The sequence below is a fragment of the Scardinius erythrophthalmus genome (assembly GCF_964197995.2).
Source record: "Scardinius erythrophthalmus genome assembly, chromosome: 14".
NCBI classification, from domain to species: Eukaryota; Metazoa; Chordata; class Actinopteri; order Cypriniformes; family Leuciscidae; genus Scardinius; species Scardinius erythrophthalmus.
This window is the reverse complement of record NC_138234.1, coordinates 22,793,896-22,813,527: the sequence shown is the minus strand read 5'-3', so window position 1 is coordinate 22,813,527 and position 19,632 is coordinate 22,793,896. Positions and strand designations below refer to the sequence as shown.

At 37.2% G+C, this 19,632-nt stretch overlaps 2 protein-coding genes across 3 annotated transcripts; both read right to left on the bottom strand.

Annotated features, from left to right (window-relative positions):
* Nucleotides 1-73: 73 nt before the first annotated feature.
* LOC308701776 (cathepsin G-like) lies at nt 74-2,175 on the bottom strand. The gene is made up of 5 exons (XM_081384209.1): nt 2,099-2,175; nt 1,847-1,997; nt 1,082-1,214; nt 739-990; nt 74-592 (listed from the first exon to the last, which is right to left on the bottom strand). The coding sequence occupies exons 1-5, from the start codon at nt 2,160-2,162 to the stop codon at nt 437-439; spliced, it is 756 nt and encodes a 251-aa protein (XP_081240335.1). The 5' UTR covers nt 2,163-2,175; the 3' UTR covers nt 74-436.
* A 6,974-nt stretch (nt 2,176-9,149) lies between these two features.
* LOC308701775 (granzyme B(G,H)-like) lies at nt 9,150-11,886 on the bottom strand. Of its 2 annotated transcripts, none has more exons than XM_081384208.1 (5): nt 11,389-11,886; nt 11,145-11,295; nt 10,673-10,805; nt 10,330-10,581; nt 9,150-10,142 (listed from the first exon to the last, which is right to left on the bottom strand). In XM_081384208.1, exons 1-5 carry the CDS (start codon nt 11,447-11,449, stop codon nt 9,987-9,989), a joined length of 753 nt encoding a protein of 250 aa, XP_081240334.1. In that variant the 5' UTR covers nt 11,450-11,886; the 3' UTR covers nt 9,150-9,986. The 2 variants fall into 2 exon arrangements, with proteins under 2 accessions (XP_081240334.1, XP_081240333.1); XM_081384207.1 differs by having other exon boundaries at nt 9,772-10,142; nt 11,145-11,307; nt 11,389-11,462.
* Nucleotides 11,887-19,632: the final 7,746 nt, after the last annotated feature.

Sequence of the window (19,632 nt, the reverse complement as noted above, 5' to 3'; positions counted from 1 at the left end):
CTTCATGATATTATATTTCCCAAGAGCCTATTTTCTGCTTTATGACACAAGTAACAAATGATTATACAATGTTCAGGATAATTTGTTTATTTTGTCATTGAGATGAAAGCGCACAGTACATATTTATATATATTGCAATGTATATTATGTTTATCGAAAGAAGTTTTGAGGGCAAATGAACTTAACTTTAAAAAAGTAAAATCACCCGGCAATCAATTCAATTAACATATCCAATAATGCTCGTTATCAATGGAAGATCTGAAAAATCTGAAAATAAACTTTTACTGTTACTGTAATTTCATGAGGTTATAAAATTGAGGACCATTTGACTTGTCTTGATAGTTTTATTTGAAAAAGATGTGGGAGAAAATCTGTTAAACATTTGGAAACATATCTGATTAAGAACTAGTACTACACATCTTTTTTATCATTAAAGTCAATTATTTCTAATTATGTCTTTGATCCATGGAAGAAATGCTGAAATCTTCGTATAAACTTCAGGATATTCAAGTGAATTACAGTGTTTAGGGTCACCGAAAGATGTGACACCAACTGCAGTGTCTCCACAAACCAAAGGACCTCCTGAATCCCCCTGTTAAAAAACACAAGGATTCTCTTCAGCACATTGAGACTGCTTCAAGCATTGTAATGTGTTAAGTAAATCAAAATAATAATTTATTTATTATTCTACAGATATATTTATTTTATTTGTTAATTACTAATATAAAGTTTACATACATCACAGGTTCCTCCATCGCCATATACACACATCATCTGTGCAGCTGAGAACGTCGATCCCCAACTATTTGCACATTTTTTGTTATCCATGATCTTCACATTTGTTTCCATGAGGACTGGGCTTGCAGTGCCATTAGTTACTAAACGTCCCCAGCCTGCAACACTGCAAACAGAATCTGCTGCGATGTCTCCTTCTGTTTTTGGTATTGAAATCCATTCGACATTTTTGTTCTTTTCGACTTTTTTCTCTAGCTGCAATCATAAAAACACAATTATATGTTAATAGACAGTTTTAAATGATTAGGTATCATTTTGAACAACTGGTATAAATGCAGTCTGTTACCCTCAAAAGCATGATGTCATTCCGATAAGGTTCTTCACTATAATTCAGATGTTTGTAGGAGGACGTCACTTTAATGCGGACATTCATTTCTCGTAGGTCATGTGCACCAACCACAACTGTCAGCTCGTCTGTTCTGTTTATGGAAACATTCATCTTAACTTCAGCTTTTAGGTTTCTTTATTCTTTCAGAGAAAGAATTATAATTGAGATTTTACTTTTAAATTAGTTTAGTTTGAATCTTCTTATGAAGATTTCAGATGACCCAAAACCTGTGAAGAGATTACGCCAACCCCTAAGAAGACTTCAGATGATGCCAACTCTGAATCAACATGCACCACTGCCAAATTTTCTATATATTGTAATCATTATGATCACAACTAGTACACAGTAAAAAAAAAAAAAAACGTTGCTGCCTTAAATTTTTTAAGTACAATCAACTTGGATGTTTATGTAATTTCAACTTAAATTACATTTAAACTGACGTAAAAAAATTAGTTGAATCTTTTTTTTTATTATTAAAATTGCTTAACTTATTTTTATTATAACTGCATGATTTGTATTATCTTAGCACTATATTTTTGTCATATGAACATTACTTTCACAGTCGCCTCTGATAACAGATTACTCTAAACTGTAATGTAGAAACATGTATTTTTCTATAAAGCTGCTTTGAAACGATAATGTGTTGTGAAAAGCGCAATACAAATAAATGTGAATTGAATAGAAAATTCATGATTTTAGCTTAGAAAAAAAATACAGTCTTACTTAATTTGGCAATGTCCAGCAGTCAAGACAAACTTATCAGAAATGAGGAATCCACCGCAGATATGTTGACTTTTCACTTGGATAGAAACCATGTAGGGTCTGGAGTGGGGTTCGGCTTCTGTGCCGTTCACTATACCCACATTCACATGAGCTGAGAGAGAGAGAGGGAGTGCTGTCAGTCAACTTATTCAACGCATATACAAATCAAACATTCGTAAAAATCATAATTTGCTGTTATATAATCAATCTCACCAGTGAAGGTCAGGTGTGGCAGCAGAGAGGCCAGCAGGAGCAGAGAGATGATGATGATGGTCATGATGAAGAGGATGATCAGTGAGTGTCTGCAGAAGAAGCAGAGTATTTATTGTTTTTTTTCAGTGGGTGGAGACTAATGTCTAAAACCATAACTTCTTGTTACCATCATGTAAGCACCTCATCTGGCAAGCACCAGTGCTGACATTGGTGTGAGGAAAAAAGTGAGGTCCAAAATCTCTGTATAAGGCAATGTCACTTTTGTAAAACCCTAAAACAATTTTCTATGTAGGTAACACTATACAAATGCAAGTATGTGAAAGACTTTGCATATGCAAAGCTAATACAGGTCACATGACCCTAACTGCTTTGATGAATGCAGTGTATACATTTTTTTTCATATTAAATCTAACACATTTCCTATATGATAACATTGCACTGAAGCCATTCCAAGCATTTTTCCCCTAGATAAATTTGTTTCAGGTTTTAGTCTTTCTTGAAATAGAGTGCAGAGAAAAAGCTAAAGCAATTTCACATCCTTTTGATGGACACTGTAAAACTTCACACCCATTGCAGCAAGATCTCTTATTCAGCTCTTCAGCTCCAACCACAGTGTCAGACGACAAAAAAAAAAAAAAAAAACTGTTAAAAGATAAAACATAGTGTCAAAATTAACACTTGCATGCAATATATAAAACACAAATATGTTTGAATACTTGGACCGACATTAAACAGTTATGAGGCATTTAAACATGATAGGTTTTATATGTTTGTGTTTTTTTTAGAAGTAGACCAGGGGCTGTCAGCCATTTGAAGTCTTCATTATTAATCACTGTACTCCAAATCAAAAATAAAATTCATAATGGCTATAAAACTGTAATGTCTACTGTGTTGTTGTTCTCAAACTGCAGAAGTGAGGCAGAAGTAAAGCTCTTGATTAACTTTACGGGAGCTCAGGAAACAAATGTGAGGAAGAAAATTTGTATTTTGTGTGTGCAATGCATTTAGACAGGATGTTACTCAATTTCATGAGGTTGTAACATTGAAGACTATTTGACTTATTGTTGTTAATACATGATACTCTTATGATACAAATTTTGCATACTATTTAGGACGGGTAGTATTTTTGGGAGTTTTTTTTATTTTATTTTTACATTTCCACACATAATGGAAAGAGTTTCTGGTCTCTTTATCAGATCGGTTTCCAGTGCACCACAAAGTCATATCTAATGATCTAGAACAAATTCAAGTGAGCTGTAGCATGACTAAGTGAATAATTAATAACTGGTTCATTTTCACTAGTTAAAAAGAAAAAAAATGACCTTAATATATTTATTTACTTCTCATTAACTTCTCCGGTGCTGCATCTCTTGTGTCACATCTTTAATGAATTACTGAAATTCGTATGGTAATTGAGAACCATATTATAGTGCATGCAACTAAAATAATAAATTTTTTTTTAAAACATTTAAAAAATGCTTGGAGTGAAAATGAAACCTCTTTTTTTTCATCAGAATGTACTATCATGTTAAACTAATAAGGAGAGAAAAAAAAAGTTGCAGATCTTATCAGCAAGAATTACTCATAACGAATATTGTGAAAGTGTGAAACAGCATTTTCCCAGCCATTTGCAATATTCATTTGAATCTTTTGATTTGTTCTTATTGGTTTTGCGGGCAACATATTACAAGTAGGCCTACATCTGATTCTTTCTTTCTTTTTTTAGCGCAATTTTCCCCCGGAAATTGCGATTGTTAACTCATGATTTCTGTTCTTTGTGTCTGTGCGCACCAATCTTGCACTTCTATCTACTCCTCAACCAGACCACCTAGAGACTTCGGGTTTTTGGCATTATGTTAAGGAAGGTCTAATCTCGGGAACGCACAAAAAAAATCCAGGAAAAGATTTACTATCTCTTAGTGTTGTGATCCCATGAGGTGAGAAAATTGCGCTAAAACACTCACCGAGTTTTTATTACTTGTTTTCACGTAACTAGTAAAGTTACTCATTACTTTTAAATGAGCAACAAGTTACTATTTCCAAATAAGTAATGCTACTCCGTTTTCCCATTTATTGACCAACATCTCTCCTGTCCCCATGTTGAGAGAAATCTTGAGTAAGGAGGCGTTGTGTGCGCTGTGTGTGAACATGATGGTTATTGTAGTTCTAGACTAAAGGTGAGCATGCATTTACTCCTCTCACTTGAACAAAATCAGATTCAGTATTCCCCAAAATGAATAAAAACAGTGAAAAGCAAACTCAGAATATTATGCAAAAATACAATAATTAAATATGTTAAAATGATAAATGTAATGTATGTACTTAATCTCACTTTATTATCCAATTTCTTTGCTGCTGACTTTTGTTGTTCCAATTCAGTCAAGTTAAACATCACATTTGTGTTTCCTTTTTCACACCCTTTTTTTATTGCTAAAGTAAGTGTTTTGCCTCTTATTATTTTGCAATCCAGAATGGCAGCACAGCTGAAAGGTTTGTTTGAGCGGTGCCCTTTCAAAGGGCCTTTACATTTGCCAAAAATAATACTTTTTCTTTAATTAAAACATTAACAAGCCAGCCCAGCTTAGAATTATTTTTACTTTCCATAAAAAGTAACTAATGCAAGTTGTTACTTTTTTAGGGAGTGCACAATATTGTAATGCATTACTTTAACTTTCCCCATTAAGTTAACTTTCCCCAATATTTTCATGTACTGATCGCTTTGTTATTGCCAATGTGTGAACAGTTTGTAAAGAAACTTTAAAAAACGAGACCTTCCCCGACTTCCTAGGTTGTCTACAAAAGCCTGATGTAGACTGATTTTTATGTAAAGGACTCAGGAATCTTTTTGTCATGCAGGAAAATCCCGAGAGCCTCTTTTCTGCTTTCTGACACAGGAAACGTCTCGGTTACGTATGAAACCCACGTTCCATGAAGGAGGGAACTGAGACGTTCGTCGATGAACGACTGAGGGAATCTTGCTAGAGAACCAATCTTCTTCGAGTGTAAACTAAACAAGCCAATGCACAGTGGCGTGCAATCATTTGTCGATGAACGACTGAGGGAATCCTTACCACAGCGCCACAGCTGCTGCCCTCTTCCAGTGCCCTATGCAAGCCAGCTGCCCCTTCTTACCTGGAAGACGATGGGAGAGGGCTTGCACAGAGAGATCATTCACTGCTGTTCCGTGGTAACGCAAACAGTGAGATTATTGGATAACACTGGGAAAGCGTGCCCTTTCCGTTAGAAAGTAGAACGCTGCGGAAGCCACATTCTTCCCGAAGTATTTATGTGGAGATGTACATAGGACTAACCGCGTAGAGCTGTTCCATATAGAATACTGGGGGACTTGGCTCCAAGGGAAAGACATGTGCTTCCGTTTAGGAGCAGCCGTGGAATATTACACATATAGGATCCCCATAGGGTTACACATATGGCACCCAGTCTAAACCCAGTTCTCAAGGATTAAGCTGAATATAGGCCTAGTGCCGGACGCTCCGCTATATGTCCAGCAACCGATGGTGACGGAGGACTCACAGGGTTTACCCGTAGGAACTCTATGGTGCAATAGCGCATGTCTTAGCGCAGCAAGCTAACACAAGCTGGGTCCACTCAGTGTCTTCTACCAGTTTGAGGCGAGAACACAGGAGGAGACCGGCTCTACACGTAGGCTATAGAATCTAGCGAACATGTTAGGTGTCGCCCAGCCTGCAGCTCTACAGATATCTGTCAAAGAGGTGCCACGCGCCAGCGCCCAGGAAGATGCAATACTCCTAGTGGAGTGAGCTCGCAACCTGAGCAGGCAAGGCACCCATCCACTGCTTGGACACAGCCTTTCCCTTCTGCTGGCCTCCGTAACAGACGAAGAGCTGGTCTGAGGTCCTGAAGCTTTGAGTTCTGTCTACGTACCGTCATAGAGAGCGGACGGGACAGAGCAAAGCTAGGGCTGGTTCTACCTCCTCTGAGGGCAGCCCTTGCAGGTTCACCACCTGGTCCCTGAAGGGAGTGGTGGGAACCTTGGGCACATATCCGGGTCTGAGTCTCAGTGTAACATGGGAATCACCCGGCCCGAGCTCTAGGCATGATTCGTAGACCGGAAAAGCCTGCAGGTCCCCTACCCTCTTAACCCTTTCACACGTAAGATTAAAATATTCTGGCTGACCCCCCAGCGTGAGTTTTTCAAGGCGACCGTTATTTAGAATGTGTCACTTTATGGTTTCCATGGTGATGCGCGTCATTGCTTGTCACGTGACACACTGCAGCAACAACAGAGCTGAATGAATGATGATCTGCTTTTATGCCATTTTTTCTTTTTTTATTCAAAATATTCACAAATTTGTTTGATATGGCATGAAATATCTGATATTCCGATTGTCAAATATATGCAAGTGGAAGTGTTTTGTTGTTTAAACACCTTTATAACGATCGCGTTAGTTCAGCTGTATGCGCGATGGGCGCCGCCATGTTAGTTTGTGCCGCAGACGCAGTTCAGAGAATCAGATCTGTTGGATTTACAACACGTGAATTCATCCACTTCTCCCGAAATACATAAAAGTAAGTGGCTGGTGAACTGGGGGAAGAATAAAGTAACCTTAAAAGTTACTTACACAATATCTGATATGAATAAAACGTGTCTAATTATAATCGAAAGGATTATTATTGCCTCTTCCTTTGACATTAGTGTGTATTTTACAAACTCTAAATGTATTGTTTTTTTAGTGCTTATATGTGTGAAACCTAAATAAACATTATGTGGTTGAAAACACTGAAAAGTAGTGTTATATGACAGCTCTGAGCGCGCCTGTCTCTGGCTCAGCCCAGCCAACGCGCGAAAGCATATTTGAATTTAGCAGTTGATCACGTGATGCGCTGACCGTTCTAATCACACCGGTGTGATCGTACGCTCCAGGGACCAGCCTAGACTGATCACACCGGTGTGATCGTACGTGCGAAAGGGTTAATGGAGGCCAGTGCAACCTGGAGCAACGTTTTTAGAGACTCCTCAAGTCTACTGATTGCAAAGGCTCAAATGGGGCATTCTGAAGTGTTCTGAGCACCAGAGACAAATCCCAAGAGGGTAAAGAAGGAGGGCGGGTGGGTTTAATCTCCTCGCCTCCCTAAGGAACCTGATGACCAGGTCTTGCTTCCCAACTAACTTACCCTCCACCAAGTCGTGGTGGGATGAGATGGTAGCAGCATAGACTTTCAGGGTGGAGGGAGACAGCCTTCGCTCCAACCCCTGCTGCAAGAAGGAAAGCACGTCCTCTTTGACCTTGCACAATGTCTGTGTTAGTAGGCTCACTGGGGGAAATGCATATTTGTGTAGGCCTCGGGGCCAGCTGTGGGCCAGCGCATCTGAACCGAGTATTCCCTCGGTCAGAGAGTAAAACAACTGGCAATGTGTGGTTTCTGGAGAGGCAAAGAGGTCTGCCTGTGCGGCTACGAAACGACGCCAGATCAGCTGGACCGCCCGGGGATGGAGTCTCCATTCTTGATCACCCCCAAAATATGAACAGCACAAATCGACCTCAGATGCTTCAGCCTCTAAATGAGGGGATGGCTGGCGAGTTGCAACATGCGACGGGAGCGTAGACCACCTTACCAGTTGATGTACGCAACAGTCTCAATTAGAAAAATTGGTCTGTGCGATGAATAAATTTACCACTGCAGCACGCGAGCGATACAGTTTTGCATGTTCATAACACAGCCACTTAATAGTGTGAAGTGATTGTCGTGCTTGTTTGCGTGAGAGATTGATGGTGCACTGCTATTATACTTTAAACTGTGATTAAAACCCGTGTCCCGGCTGCATTGAGTCATTTTGTCCAACTCCATTTTGCACAATTCTTAAGTAACGCGCCCATTATTTCTACGCAGCTGCTAGCTGACGAGAAAACGAAGCGCTATTTTCAAGTGATCCACGAAAACCCCAAACGAGCCCGCGAGGAAGAATCTACAGAAGCAATTTTACCAAATCAAAGTAAGGGAGAAACAAAAATGAAAATTTATAGATATAACCCCGTGTGGAAAAAAAGATTTTCCGTGGTTAACTTTCGATTCTGACCAACAGTTCTTGTTTTGTAGCTTGTGCAAGGATGCTCCAGAAAAGATTCAAATAGACAACCCCTTTGTGATGGGTAACAGCATTTTGCACTAAACTAAAGAAAAGATGCAACTGTTGACAGTATTAGTGTCATAGAGGAGTGTCATGGGATAGGTTAGTGCTAGTTTGCAAACAAGAGTTTTTATTATGTTATGTATTCCCACAGATCTGTTCTACTTTGATGTGTAATGTTGAGGTGTAAGAGGTGTTATGTTTACACCGTTACACACTGAAAAAAATGATTCGTTGAATTTAATCAATTTTTTTATCAGAAGTGGTTGCACACAATTGATTTTACCTACATTTAAACAAATGCATTAAGTTGAACTTAATAAATTTTAGTTCAACTTAATGCAAAAATTGATTAAATTCAACAAATCATTTTTTTCAGTGCACAGTCTTGAATGTAAAGAAGGAGCATGTAAATCTAGCCATTCAATGACAAGTTTTTTTCTCTCATAGCATGAGATGAAAAGAAAGAAGTTTCTGTTCAGTTTGATCTTACTGAAACTAAGACATGTACATAGGTTTTTGCAGTCTACACCGCTGGAGGGCGCAATGAGCACATGTAAACAAGCTTCACACACTATGTATCTTTATAGAAGCCAAAAGATAAGGCAAATGGGTGATGAAGAGGGGGAGAAGCACATTAACATATTCTCCTCAATGCATTTTTAAGCAATAATACCTAGATTGTGATACTTTAATATCTATTAGGTTCAGCTGTCAGATGAGACCAAACAAGACATAGTTACATGTTAGAACACACAAGTAGATAAATATGAAGTGGAAAGCACATGTTTCCTGTGAAGTAAATGGTACAGATGTGTCATTGAGGTGCAAACTACTCTGTCTCTCTGTGCCTTTCATGTGACATTATTAAAAATGTGTTGAGGCCCTTGCTGTGGTCTCTCCTCATTTGAAAAATGCATCGCAAATCAATCAGCGATTGACAAATTCAGATTAGCTTTATTGGTATGGTAAAACACCTTTACATTAAAGCATTAGCAGGGCTCTGATCCTTTGTGCATTTTCAGATTAACCGTACTTGTTCGTGACAAGCGGCAGTTTAGAAAACCCACTATTGGTGACCGGTGTGGCGTAAGTTGTAGGGACGGGTGATACAAGATTAGTCCATCATGGCGATTGTGCACTCATCAGTTGTCTGATATTTTAAAACCTCCATCCAGTAACACCAGTAATTAATAGTACTGTAGAAAAAGAATAATCCGAAAATATTTTCATAGCCGCTGAACAGAGGCACCCTGATCACATGGGCTCCTAGTCTACAGCCTAGTCTGCATTTATACGCCCCAATAGATTTTGTGTGTAATGCATTCTGCAGTTAAACAGGATGTTGTTACTGCAATTTCATAAGGTTGTAACATTGAGGACGATTAAACTTATTTTTGATCCATGGAAGAAAATCTGAAATTTTTGTATACATATTAGGAAACTGAGGTGAATTACAGAGATCAATGTGATGAAAAGATGTGACACCAACTGCAGTGTTTCCACAAACCAAAGACTCCCTGAATCCCCCAGTTGAGAAACAAGCTCAGGAAATAGATGTGAGGGAGAAAAAGTATATTTTATTTGTGTAATGCATTTAGACTGGATATTACTCAATTTCATGAGGTTGTAACATTGAGGACCATTTGACTTGTTGTTAACACATGATAGTTTTTTTAGAACAAGATGTGGGAGAAAATCTGTTAAACATTTGGAAACATTTTTGATTACGCACTAGTACTACACATCTTTTTTATTATTATACTGTAAAGTCAGTTATTTTTGTTTGATTATATTTTTGATCCATTGAAGAAAGGCCGAAATCTTAGTATACACATCAGGATACTGAGGCGAATTGCAAAGAAATTTATTTCCAAAAGATGTGATGCCAACTGCAGCTTTTCCACAAACCAAAGGACCTCCTGAATCCCCCTGTTAAAAAACAAGGATCAGCAAGTCAGTATATCAGTTATCACCTTTCTCTCTTCAGCACATTGAGAATGCATTGTAAAGTGTTATATAAATTGAAATAATAATTTGTTTATTTATTATTGTATATATATATTTATTTTATTTGTTAATTACTAATATTATTATTATTTAAGAATGTTTTACATACTCGACATGTTCCTCCTTTGCCATATACACATATCATCTGTGCAGCTGAGAACGTCGATCTCCGACTATTTTCACATTTTTTGTTATCCATGATCTTCACATTTGTTTCCATGAGGACTGGGCTTGCAGTGCCATTAGTTGCTAAACGTCCCCAGCCTGCAACACGGCAAACAGAATCTGCTGGGATGTCTTTTTCTGTCTTTGGTATTGAAATCCATTTGACATTTTTGTTCTTTTTGACTTTTTTCTCTAGCTGCAATCATCAAAACACAATTATATGTTAATATACAGTTTTAAATGATTAGGTATCATTTTGAACAACTGGTATAAATGCAGTCTGTTACCCTCAAAAGCATGATGTCATTCCGAAAAGGTTCTTCACTATAATCCAGATGTCTGTAGTAGGACTTCACTTTAATGCGGTCATTCATTTCTCGTAGGTCATGTGCACCAACCACAACTGTCAGCTCGTCTGTTCTGTTTATGGAAACATTCATCTTAACTTCAGCTTTTAGGTTTCTTTATTCTTTCAGAAAAGATAGTGAAGTTATGATGAAATCATGATTGAAATTTAACTTTTAATTTAATTTATTTTTAGTTTTAAAGTTTAGTTAGATTTCAGATGACCCAAAACCTGTGTAGAGATTACGCCAGTCACCTCTGATAAACAGATTACTCTAAACTGTAATGTAGAAACAGGTATTTTTCTGTAAAGCTGCTTTGAAACGATAATGTGTTGTGAAAAGCGCAATACAAATAAATGTGAATTGAATAGAAAATTCATGAATTTAGCTCAGACAAAATTACTTGTCTTACTTGTTTCGGCAATGTGCAGCAGTCAAGACAAACTCATCAGTAATGAGGAATCCACCGCAGATATGTCGAGAGTTCTTCTGGATAGAAACCATGTAAGGTCTGGAGTGGGGTTTGGCTTCTGTGCCGTTCACTATACCCACATTCACATGAGCTGAGAGAGATGCTATCAGTAAGTTATTCAGCACATACCAATTAATTATTCTTAAAAAATAATCATAATATACTGTTATATAATCAATCTCACCAGTGAATGTCAGGTGTGGCAGCAGAGAGGCCAGCAGGAGCAGAGAGATGATGATGGTCATGATGAAGACGAAGATCTGTGAGTGTCTGCAGAAGAAGAAGAGTATTTATTGTTCTTTTCAGTGGGTGGAGACTCAGTTTCTCACTTTATGATGTCAGCAACACTGTGAGTAAATTCTTGCTAATCCTTGTGGTCTAATGTCTAAAACCATCATCTGGCAAGCACCAGTGCTGACTTCAGTGTGAGGAAAAAAGCGAGGTCCAAAATTTCTATGTATACAATACTATACACAAATGCAAGTTAAGTATGTGAAAGACTTTGCATATGCAATGCTAATACAGGTCACATGACCCTAACTGCTTTGATGAATATAGTATACATCTTGTTTCATATTAAATCTAACACATTTCCTATATGATAACATTGCACTGAAGCCATTCGAAGCATTTTTCCCCTAGATAAATTTGTTTCAGGTTTTAGTCTTTCTTGAAATAGAGTGCAGAGAAAAAGCTAAAGCAATTTCACATCCTTTTGATGGACGCTGTAAAACTTCACACCCATTGCAGCAAGATCTCTTATTCAGCTCATCAGTGTCAGAAAAAAAAAAAAAAAACTGTTAAAAGATGAAACGTAGTGTCAAAATTAACACTTGCATGCAATATATAAAAACACAAGTATGTTTGAATACTTGGACCGACATTAAACAGTTATAAGGCATTTAAACATGATAAGTTTTATATTTTTGTGGTCTTTTTAGAACTAATTTAATTCATTATTAATCACTGTACTCCAAATCAAAAATAAAATTCATAATGGCTATAAAACTGTAATGTCTACTGTGTTATTGTTCTCAAACTGCAGAAGTGAGGTAGAAGTAAATCTCTTGATTAACTTTACAGGAGCTCAGGAAACAAATGTGAGGAAGAAAAATGATATTTTGTGTGCGTAAAACATTTAGACAGGATGTTACTGCAATTTCATGAGGTTGTGACATTGAAAACTATTTGATAACTATCTGTTAACACATGATACTTTTATGATACTAATTTTATTAGTTTACTAGTAATTACTAGGACTTGTAGTATTTTGGGAAGTTTTTTGACATTTCCACACATAATCCTACGGGGGGCACAATTTCATAGTGTGGTCTTTCTGTTGTAATACACTCTTTCTGTCAGAAGAGGGCTCTATAAACACATCTGATGTCAGTTTTGGCTTTGCCAACCCAAGAAAATGCCACAGAAAGTGACAAATTCAATATGGATGAAAATAAATAAATAAATAATTTTATTTTATAAAAATATTGAACATTAAAAAAAAAAAAAATCCTTTACTTGAACTTATTTGGATAGTTACTGATAATTACCTGGACTGCTACTGAACCTGACTGATGAAATATCAGCATTTTATTTTTAAATTCTTTCACGCATAGTGGACAGCTATACAAAAAAGCCCATTCTTGTATGCATGGGTTTTGATGGCACAGTTGCACATCAAGCACTACAATGGACACTAGTGCATCATCCTATACATTGCCACCAAGTGACAAGCTTGTATGTCGATTTTTTTTCCCTCCAAACCAAGATGGCTGACAGTCAGTCAGAAATGCCAAATTGCTCCAGAATCTGCATCCATTCCCTCTATCCTAGGAGACTCTTGCAGGTAAAAAAATTAAATAAAATGTTGTAAGTACGTATTGATTTTAGATAGGGAGGAAATTCGGATTAATCATCTGTCTTCTAAATTGGACATCATGCATCACTAGCTACATTTCAGCTACGTTCATACTGTCTATTACTGTGACTGTTCTTGAAAATACTTCATCTGCTGTAACTTTTCTGGCTGTATATAAATGTACTTGTGTTATTAGAATGTAATTTGCAGTTACATAAAAAAGTAATCTTATTACGAAATGCAATGTGTTACTTGTAACATTCAAAAGTAATCCGATCATGTAATCCATGGTACTTGTAATGTGTTGCTTTACTCATTACATCAAAAGTATTCAAAAGTACAACGTTCAACTTGTATGAAGTTCTTCTCCGTCTGCTAGTCGAACAGGAACAAACTCAGTTGCGTTTGCAATAACTGAAGCTGTATTATTTTGTTTGTATTTTATAGTTTTCACATGTACATAAAACAATACAGTATCTCTTCAGTTAAAATTAAACACATTGTCCACTCAAGTGGACCTCTGAAAAATCTCTTTAAAAAATGTGTAAAAAAAAAAAAAAAAAAAGAAGTAGTTCAGATCTTGTTTTTCATACCCTAAGAGATATAAAAACACATAGGGAGGAAAATCCTGACTGAGCTTGTCATAATTAATGCATGAAAGGGTTAATACTCATAATGACATGATAAAGATGGAGACCCAATGGAAAGAGTCCAAAATAAATGGCCTGTTCATGGCTACATGCTTATTTTACAAATGTGTAGGATTGAAGGAAACTGATTAAAACCTAACTTTAATCATTCAGCGAGGAAAAATACAACGTTTGAGCTGTTGGGAAATATCACAGTCCAGATGGAGACAGAAGACAGAATATATAACCTATAGGCCTACCTTTCTCATATACAGACAAATAGCAGTTTGGCATGGTTGAGATTTCCCGCCAGTTTTAATCCCATCAACGTAATTACGGACTAAAATGTTCGTTAATGAGGTGTTTTCGTTATTATTTCTCCTACAATAACTCCTGCCGCTTTTAACGTCGGGTCAGACGTCACTCTTCCGCCAGAACTAGACTCATGTGGTTCCCGGAAGCAGTGATTATAGCTTATAAAGTTGTAAATATAGATATATTTTTTTTACAATAACGCTTGGCTTCTCTTCAGAAGGCATTTATTAACCCTCCTTTCATGATGGATGGATGCGCTTTTTTGGGCTTCAAAAACTCAGGTACCAGTCGCTCTCATTATTAAGCTTGGAAGAGCCAGGATATTTTTTAATATGACTCTGATTGTGTTTGGCTGAAAGAGGAAAGTCATATACACCTATGGCTTGAGGAAGAGTAAATTATGGGATAATTTTAATTTTTGGGTGAAGTGAACTAACCTTTTAAGTTAAGTGCCAGTCAGAATGTGTAAGTCACGTCATTAATACTCTATTTCCATGACAACACGCTAGAAAAGGGACAATGAATAAGGCAAGGAATTACAATAATGTACTTAAATTATGTATGCTACTCATTACAACGTTATTTTAGGAGCCTGGGTTATCACAACAAGCCGTTTTCATGTTTGTTTGTTTTTAATTTTGACGTTTAAATTAATATGTAAAACGTCTGAATATTTGGATTCATTTTACACCACTAAAATACTAAAATTGGGTAAATTCATGACCATCACAAGCCAAAATTTTGACTAAATTTAAATAGTATTTTCATTACAAGACAATAACATGAAAATGAACACCCATCTTACACATTTTCCAGCCCCTCAAAAGCCATAGACAACCTCACGATGCTAACTGGGATGGCAGCCAATATACGGTCTGCTTCAACTGCCCAAAACCTATAACAATGGACAGCAACCCCTCCTCATGGCAGCCTGCTCAACCCACTCGCCAGCGTTTGGCTTGCCCACAGGCATTCTGGGAATGCCAAAATGGTGCAGAAGTCAGGGAAGACTTTGTGGTGGCGGCACATACCGCGACAGTGGCATGGTGGGGTTCACGAGGGCCACGAGGCTCGCGCACCACTCCAGGATTCATGTGCGTCCAGTCGCTTCAGACAACACACACTAATCCTCAACGTGATGACAATCGAAGCCATGATGAATCTTGTCGAGACTGCCAAGGTTGAGAGAAAGAGAGCGACCGCAAGAGGAAAAGGACAAGGGGTTTCTGAAAGCGGTGTTTTTTCAGCCTGAGAGTAATGCAACAACTCATTTTAACTGCCGTCCTAAACTTTCTCGCACAGATGCAATGCTGTAACGCCAGACAGACTTGAAAAAACCATCATGCTATGTAATGAACACATCGGCCTCAAAGTAAGTATAGACGATGGCCAAAATCAAATGCAGGAGTAGTTGGGAGGTAAAGAAACATTGAATAGCCTATGAAACTGGATCAATTTCAAAGCAACCCTGAGAGTTTACCCTTCAAATTGAGGAGAATTTAGATTCTGTCCATTCTTGTCTCTAAATCAGCGAGCTCTTCGTGAGGCGAACTTGATTTACATTGAGAACACTGAACAGGTTCACTAAGTTGCAGAATTGCAGGTATGTTTTTGTTCTGGCCTTTAGATCAATTATAAATGGAACAGATGGAAAATACATCATTCAAGTAGTAAGAAAGGAGGAGAGAAGAATGAGAATAATGCTGTTTAATCAGTTTTACAAGACTAGAATGGTACAATTTGAATAAATAAGTGGTGGCAGATGGGTGTTTGCAAAACCAGTTTGAAACAATAATATTTGGTGAAGCTAGTTACCAACTGCTATGATTTAATACTATTATATACTCATCATTTATATATACTATGCAATACAATATAATCGGGAAGCTCACTGTCTTTGAAATTCTCTAATCTATTATATCAAAACATCATTCATCACTGTTTGACCATCTTTAAAGACACAAAATATGAACAATCAAACTGCCACCACTGTCTAAAAATGGAAGAGGACAGAAGATGTCTTCGCCAAGCTTTCCAGGGTCTTGTCCTCTTTTTTTCTTTTTTTTTTCTCAGGCATTCCATCCTGATTTTCCACAGAGACGTTTTGCGGGCTGTTTTAGCATTGATCAAAGGTCCACGGCTTTGATCTTTCGTCCCAGTGCTGCCAAAAGATCACTCCGGTCTCTCTGGCGAGCGAACTGACAGGACAGTAGACCAACAATGATAATTACAGGCTCCTCTTTATGTTTCTTTCTGTGTCTTTCAAGCAAAAAAACTGGCATAAACAGACACTGCACTACAGCCTGAATTCCTGGGCTGTAGCACGGGGAGAGAGAAAGGAAGAAAGGTAAAGTGCTTTTACTATTTAGATGAAGAGAGTAGATTAAAGGAGGATATAGCATTTCTGCATGATAGAAAGTTGGTGTCTCTATAAAGCTTTGCTTTCATGTACATTTATACTAAATAGCATCTCAAAGCGAATGCTCTTTTTTTCGTTTTTAAGCATGTTGTGAATTTTTTTTATGATGAAATATCTACAGGGCTTAAAATAAAGGGCAGTTCTAGGAACCCATAGATTCCTGCAAGACTTTTGGGAACATCAACGTCTCTTCCAGGAACCCATCATAAGGTTTTGAGGTACTTGAAATATATTTTGAAGATAGTTGAGCACAAAATATGAAATTTGAGATCTGTGGGACGTTCACAATAATTCTTAGATGTTCTTTAAAAGGTTCCTCTAGTGTGGCGGTCAATTATGCTTTCATTTGGACATTATAGGTCCAACAAGGAATATTATATTAAGAACCTGTTTTTGGCTGTTTCCCAGAGAGTAACATAGTGTCGGCCCACATTTGGTACTCATGGAATCAACATGTACCAGATGTGGCCCGGATCTGGGCCGACACTAGTTGGCTGTCTGGAGTAGAGCTACATGTTTTTGGGGGAGATTAAAAATGTTCTTGATGTTGCATTATAGGTTCTCCAGATCAGCATCCTGGTTTCTGAACTCTGAGCACAAGAACATAGAAGTTTTTACAAGAACTAGCAAATAAATGTTCCTTGTGCAATTATTATCAGGCTGAAAAACCCTCCAAGATCCTTTAGCCTTCTAAATTGTGTGATTTTCTTTATGAATAGAGCTTTTTACTGTTGTCCAAGATCCGTGAGGTTTTGTTGGATCATTATGTCAGTAGTAGTAGCATTAAGGATTTTTTTTGCCATTAAACCTGCAAATAAGACGAGAATCAATGAGGCTAATAAACCACAGCACTCTTGTAACGTTATATACGCAAATACCTCAGCATACCCCATTAGTTTCATATCCTTGTTCAAACACATAGAGTATAACTATACAAAATGTCAACCAACATTTCACACAGTGAATAAAATCCTTTTACTTTTTTGACTAACAGGCGAGATGGGCATAGAAGTCTCCGGAGCTTTTTAGCGACTGCCAGCAACAGGTGAAAGCAGACCCCTGTTTTGACTCAAACAGATGAAGCTTCCATTAGCGCGGCTAGAATTCCGCCTTTTTGGAAGGCATCTTGGACTTTCTGCCACGGCTAACCACTCAGCAGCTGATGCTGATCATTAGTAGGCAGAACATGCAGTTGTGGTCGATGGAACGTGGAGGGAGCCAGATTCTTACCGATACATGGAGCAGACTGCAGTTGCGAAGGACAAAACATAGACAATAACATCACAACCGAACAGTGGAGTTCAAAAGGTCGAAATATATTAAGTGTTCTATTTTGCGACAAGTTGTGGAAAAAAATGTTAATGTGACAGTAAGAACACATGGATATAAAAACATCTTTTCAGAGCGTTACAATACAGAAAGTCTGTTAAGCTAAAGGTTGTTCTGAGAACTAAATCTGTTTGCATTTGCCTGTTGTATGTTCGGTAAAATATGTTTCTTTTTGTTAAATCATTCCAATCACAAGAAATATATTTGAGATTTAAAGTATATTTTTTTTGTTTGTACTGAAAAGGGCTTTCACACTGATACTGTAGTTTCCCAAATTCATAGCTGCATCTGAAATCGCATACTTCCCTACTATATAGTAGGCGGAACACAGTAGCCTATGTGACAAGAATAGTATGTCCGAATTCACAATACTCATAAAACAGTAGGCAAAGAGTATTCAGTTGACCAACTTCTTCCGGTGAGATTCTGAAGTGTGCATATGATGGACATTTTACCCATGAGGCCATGGGAGAGGATTTGTGAATGGAGGTGATGCGACGCAACTGACGCTGGTAGGTCACATGATAATGACAATATGGCGGATGTAGTATTTCCAGATTACATTCATACTATATAGAACATATTTTTATATAATATTTTTATACAATAAGTAGGCTACCTGCTCAAGAGAGTAGGCTATGCAATTTCGGACGTAGCCCATGTTTTAAGATGCAATAGTGTGTTGTGGACTTAAGAAAAAAAAAAAAAATTAAACAACCGTTACTTTTCTAAAATGCAATCGCCAATTGTGATGTGATGTCCAACCCAGTCTCAAGAAAAAAACGTGCCTGTGGCGATATTTTTGCAAAATGATATTATGTTGCTTTTTGCGCGTATCGCGGCATAAGTGAAATAGCACCAAATGCGTTTAGTTTTTGCCGGAACAAACGAACATGACTTTGAAAACATTCCCTGCTGCGTGCACGTATCACAGCAGTTCGGAAATGAATTGTCAAATGAGTGGCACTAAAATTTAATTCTCTATTTTAAAATGAAGAAAACACACTAAATCCTACCGACAGTGTAAGCAAAAGAAAGTTGTAATATAATGTCATTTACTCCTGTGATGGCAAAGGTGAATTTTCAGCATCATTACTCCAGTCTTCAATGTCACATGATCCTTCAGAAATAATATTATGATTTGCTGCTCAAGAAACATTTCTGATTACAGTATTATAGGTAGGCTATATAATATTATATAATATATAATAAATGTTGAATGTGTTGCTTAATATTTGTGTGGATTTTTAATGAATGGAAAGTTCATTCATTTGAAATACAAATCTTTCTTACATTATAAATGCCTTTACTGTGACTTTTGACCAGTTTAATGTGTCCTTTCTGAATAAAATTATTAACATCTGTTTAAAAAAATTGACTGACCCCATACTTTTGAACAGTAGTAAGCTGGTTATAGTAGCCTGTCATTAAAATAAATTAGCCTACAAATCAATCAATACTTATGGTGAAAGCTTTTTGAGTGTTTCTTAGTCTTAAGAAAAAGATGTTTTCTGAAAAGTATTTTATTAGAGATAATAAAATACCCCATAATCATCAGTTCTATGAAAAGGAATACAAGCTGCCATTATAGTGTTAATTTCAGCCGGAAACTGCAGTGAATTTATGAATAGATTTAGCAAAAATGTATGAGGCACATTTTTCCAGTAAGATTGGGTTGGTGATCTCTATCAGAAATCTGCCATACAAATAGATGCAGTAAATAACTAGTTAACTCAACAACAACATTAATACATAACCTGTACATCATATTAACAGCATTGCTTTAAACATTACCGGGTCTTAAGCTGAGCCAGAAGACAGAGTAATAAGTTAATGTACTGTGCGGCAGTACTCAGAAAAACAAAACAGACAAACAAG

Coding starts and splice junctions, on each gene's coding strand:
- LOC308701775 (XM_081384207.1), bottom strand. CDS start 11,449: ATGACCATCATCATCTCTCTGCTCCTGCTGGCCTCTCTGCTGCCACAC. Junction 10,806..11,144: donor GCTGCACATTGCCGAAACAA/GTAAGACAAGTA, acceptor TTCCATAAACAG/AACAGACGAGCTGACAGTTG. Junction 10,143..10,329: donor GCAAAGGAGGAACATGTCGA/GTATGTAAAACA, acceptor GTTTTTTAACAG/GGGGATTCAGGAGGTCCTTT.
- LOC308701776 (XM_081384209.1), bottom strand. CDS start 2,162: ATGACCATCATCATCATCTCTCTGCTCCTGCTGGCCTCTCTGCTGCCA. Junction 1,215..1,846: donor GCTGGACATTGCCAAATTAA/GTAAGACTGTAT, acceptor TTCCATAAACAG/AACAGACGAGCTGACAGTTG. Junction 593..738: donor GCGATGGAGGAACCTGTGAT/GTATGTAAACTT, acceptor GTTTTTTAACAG/GGGGATTCAGGAGGTCCTTT.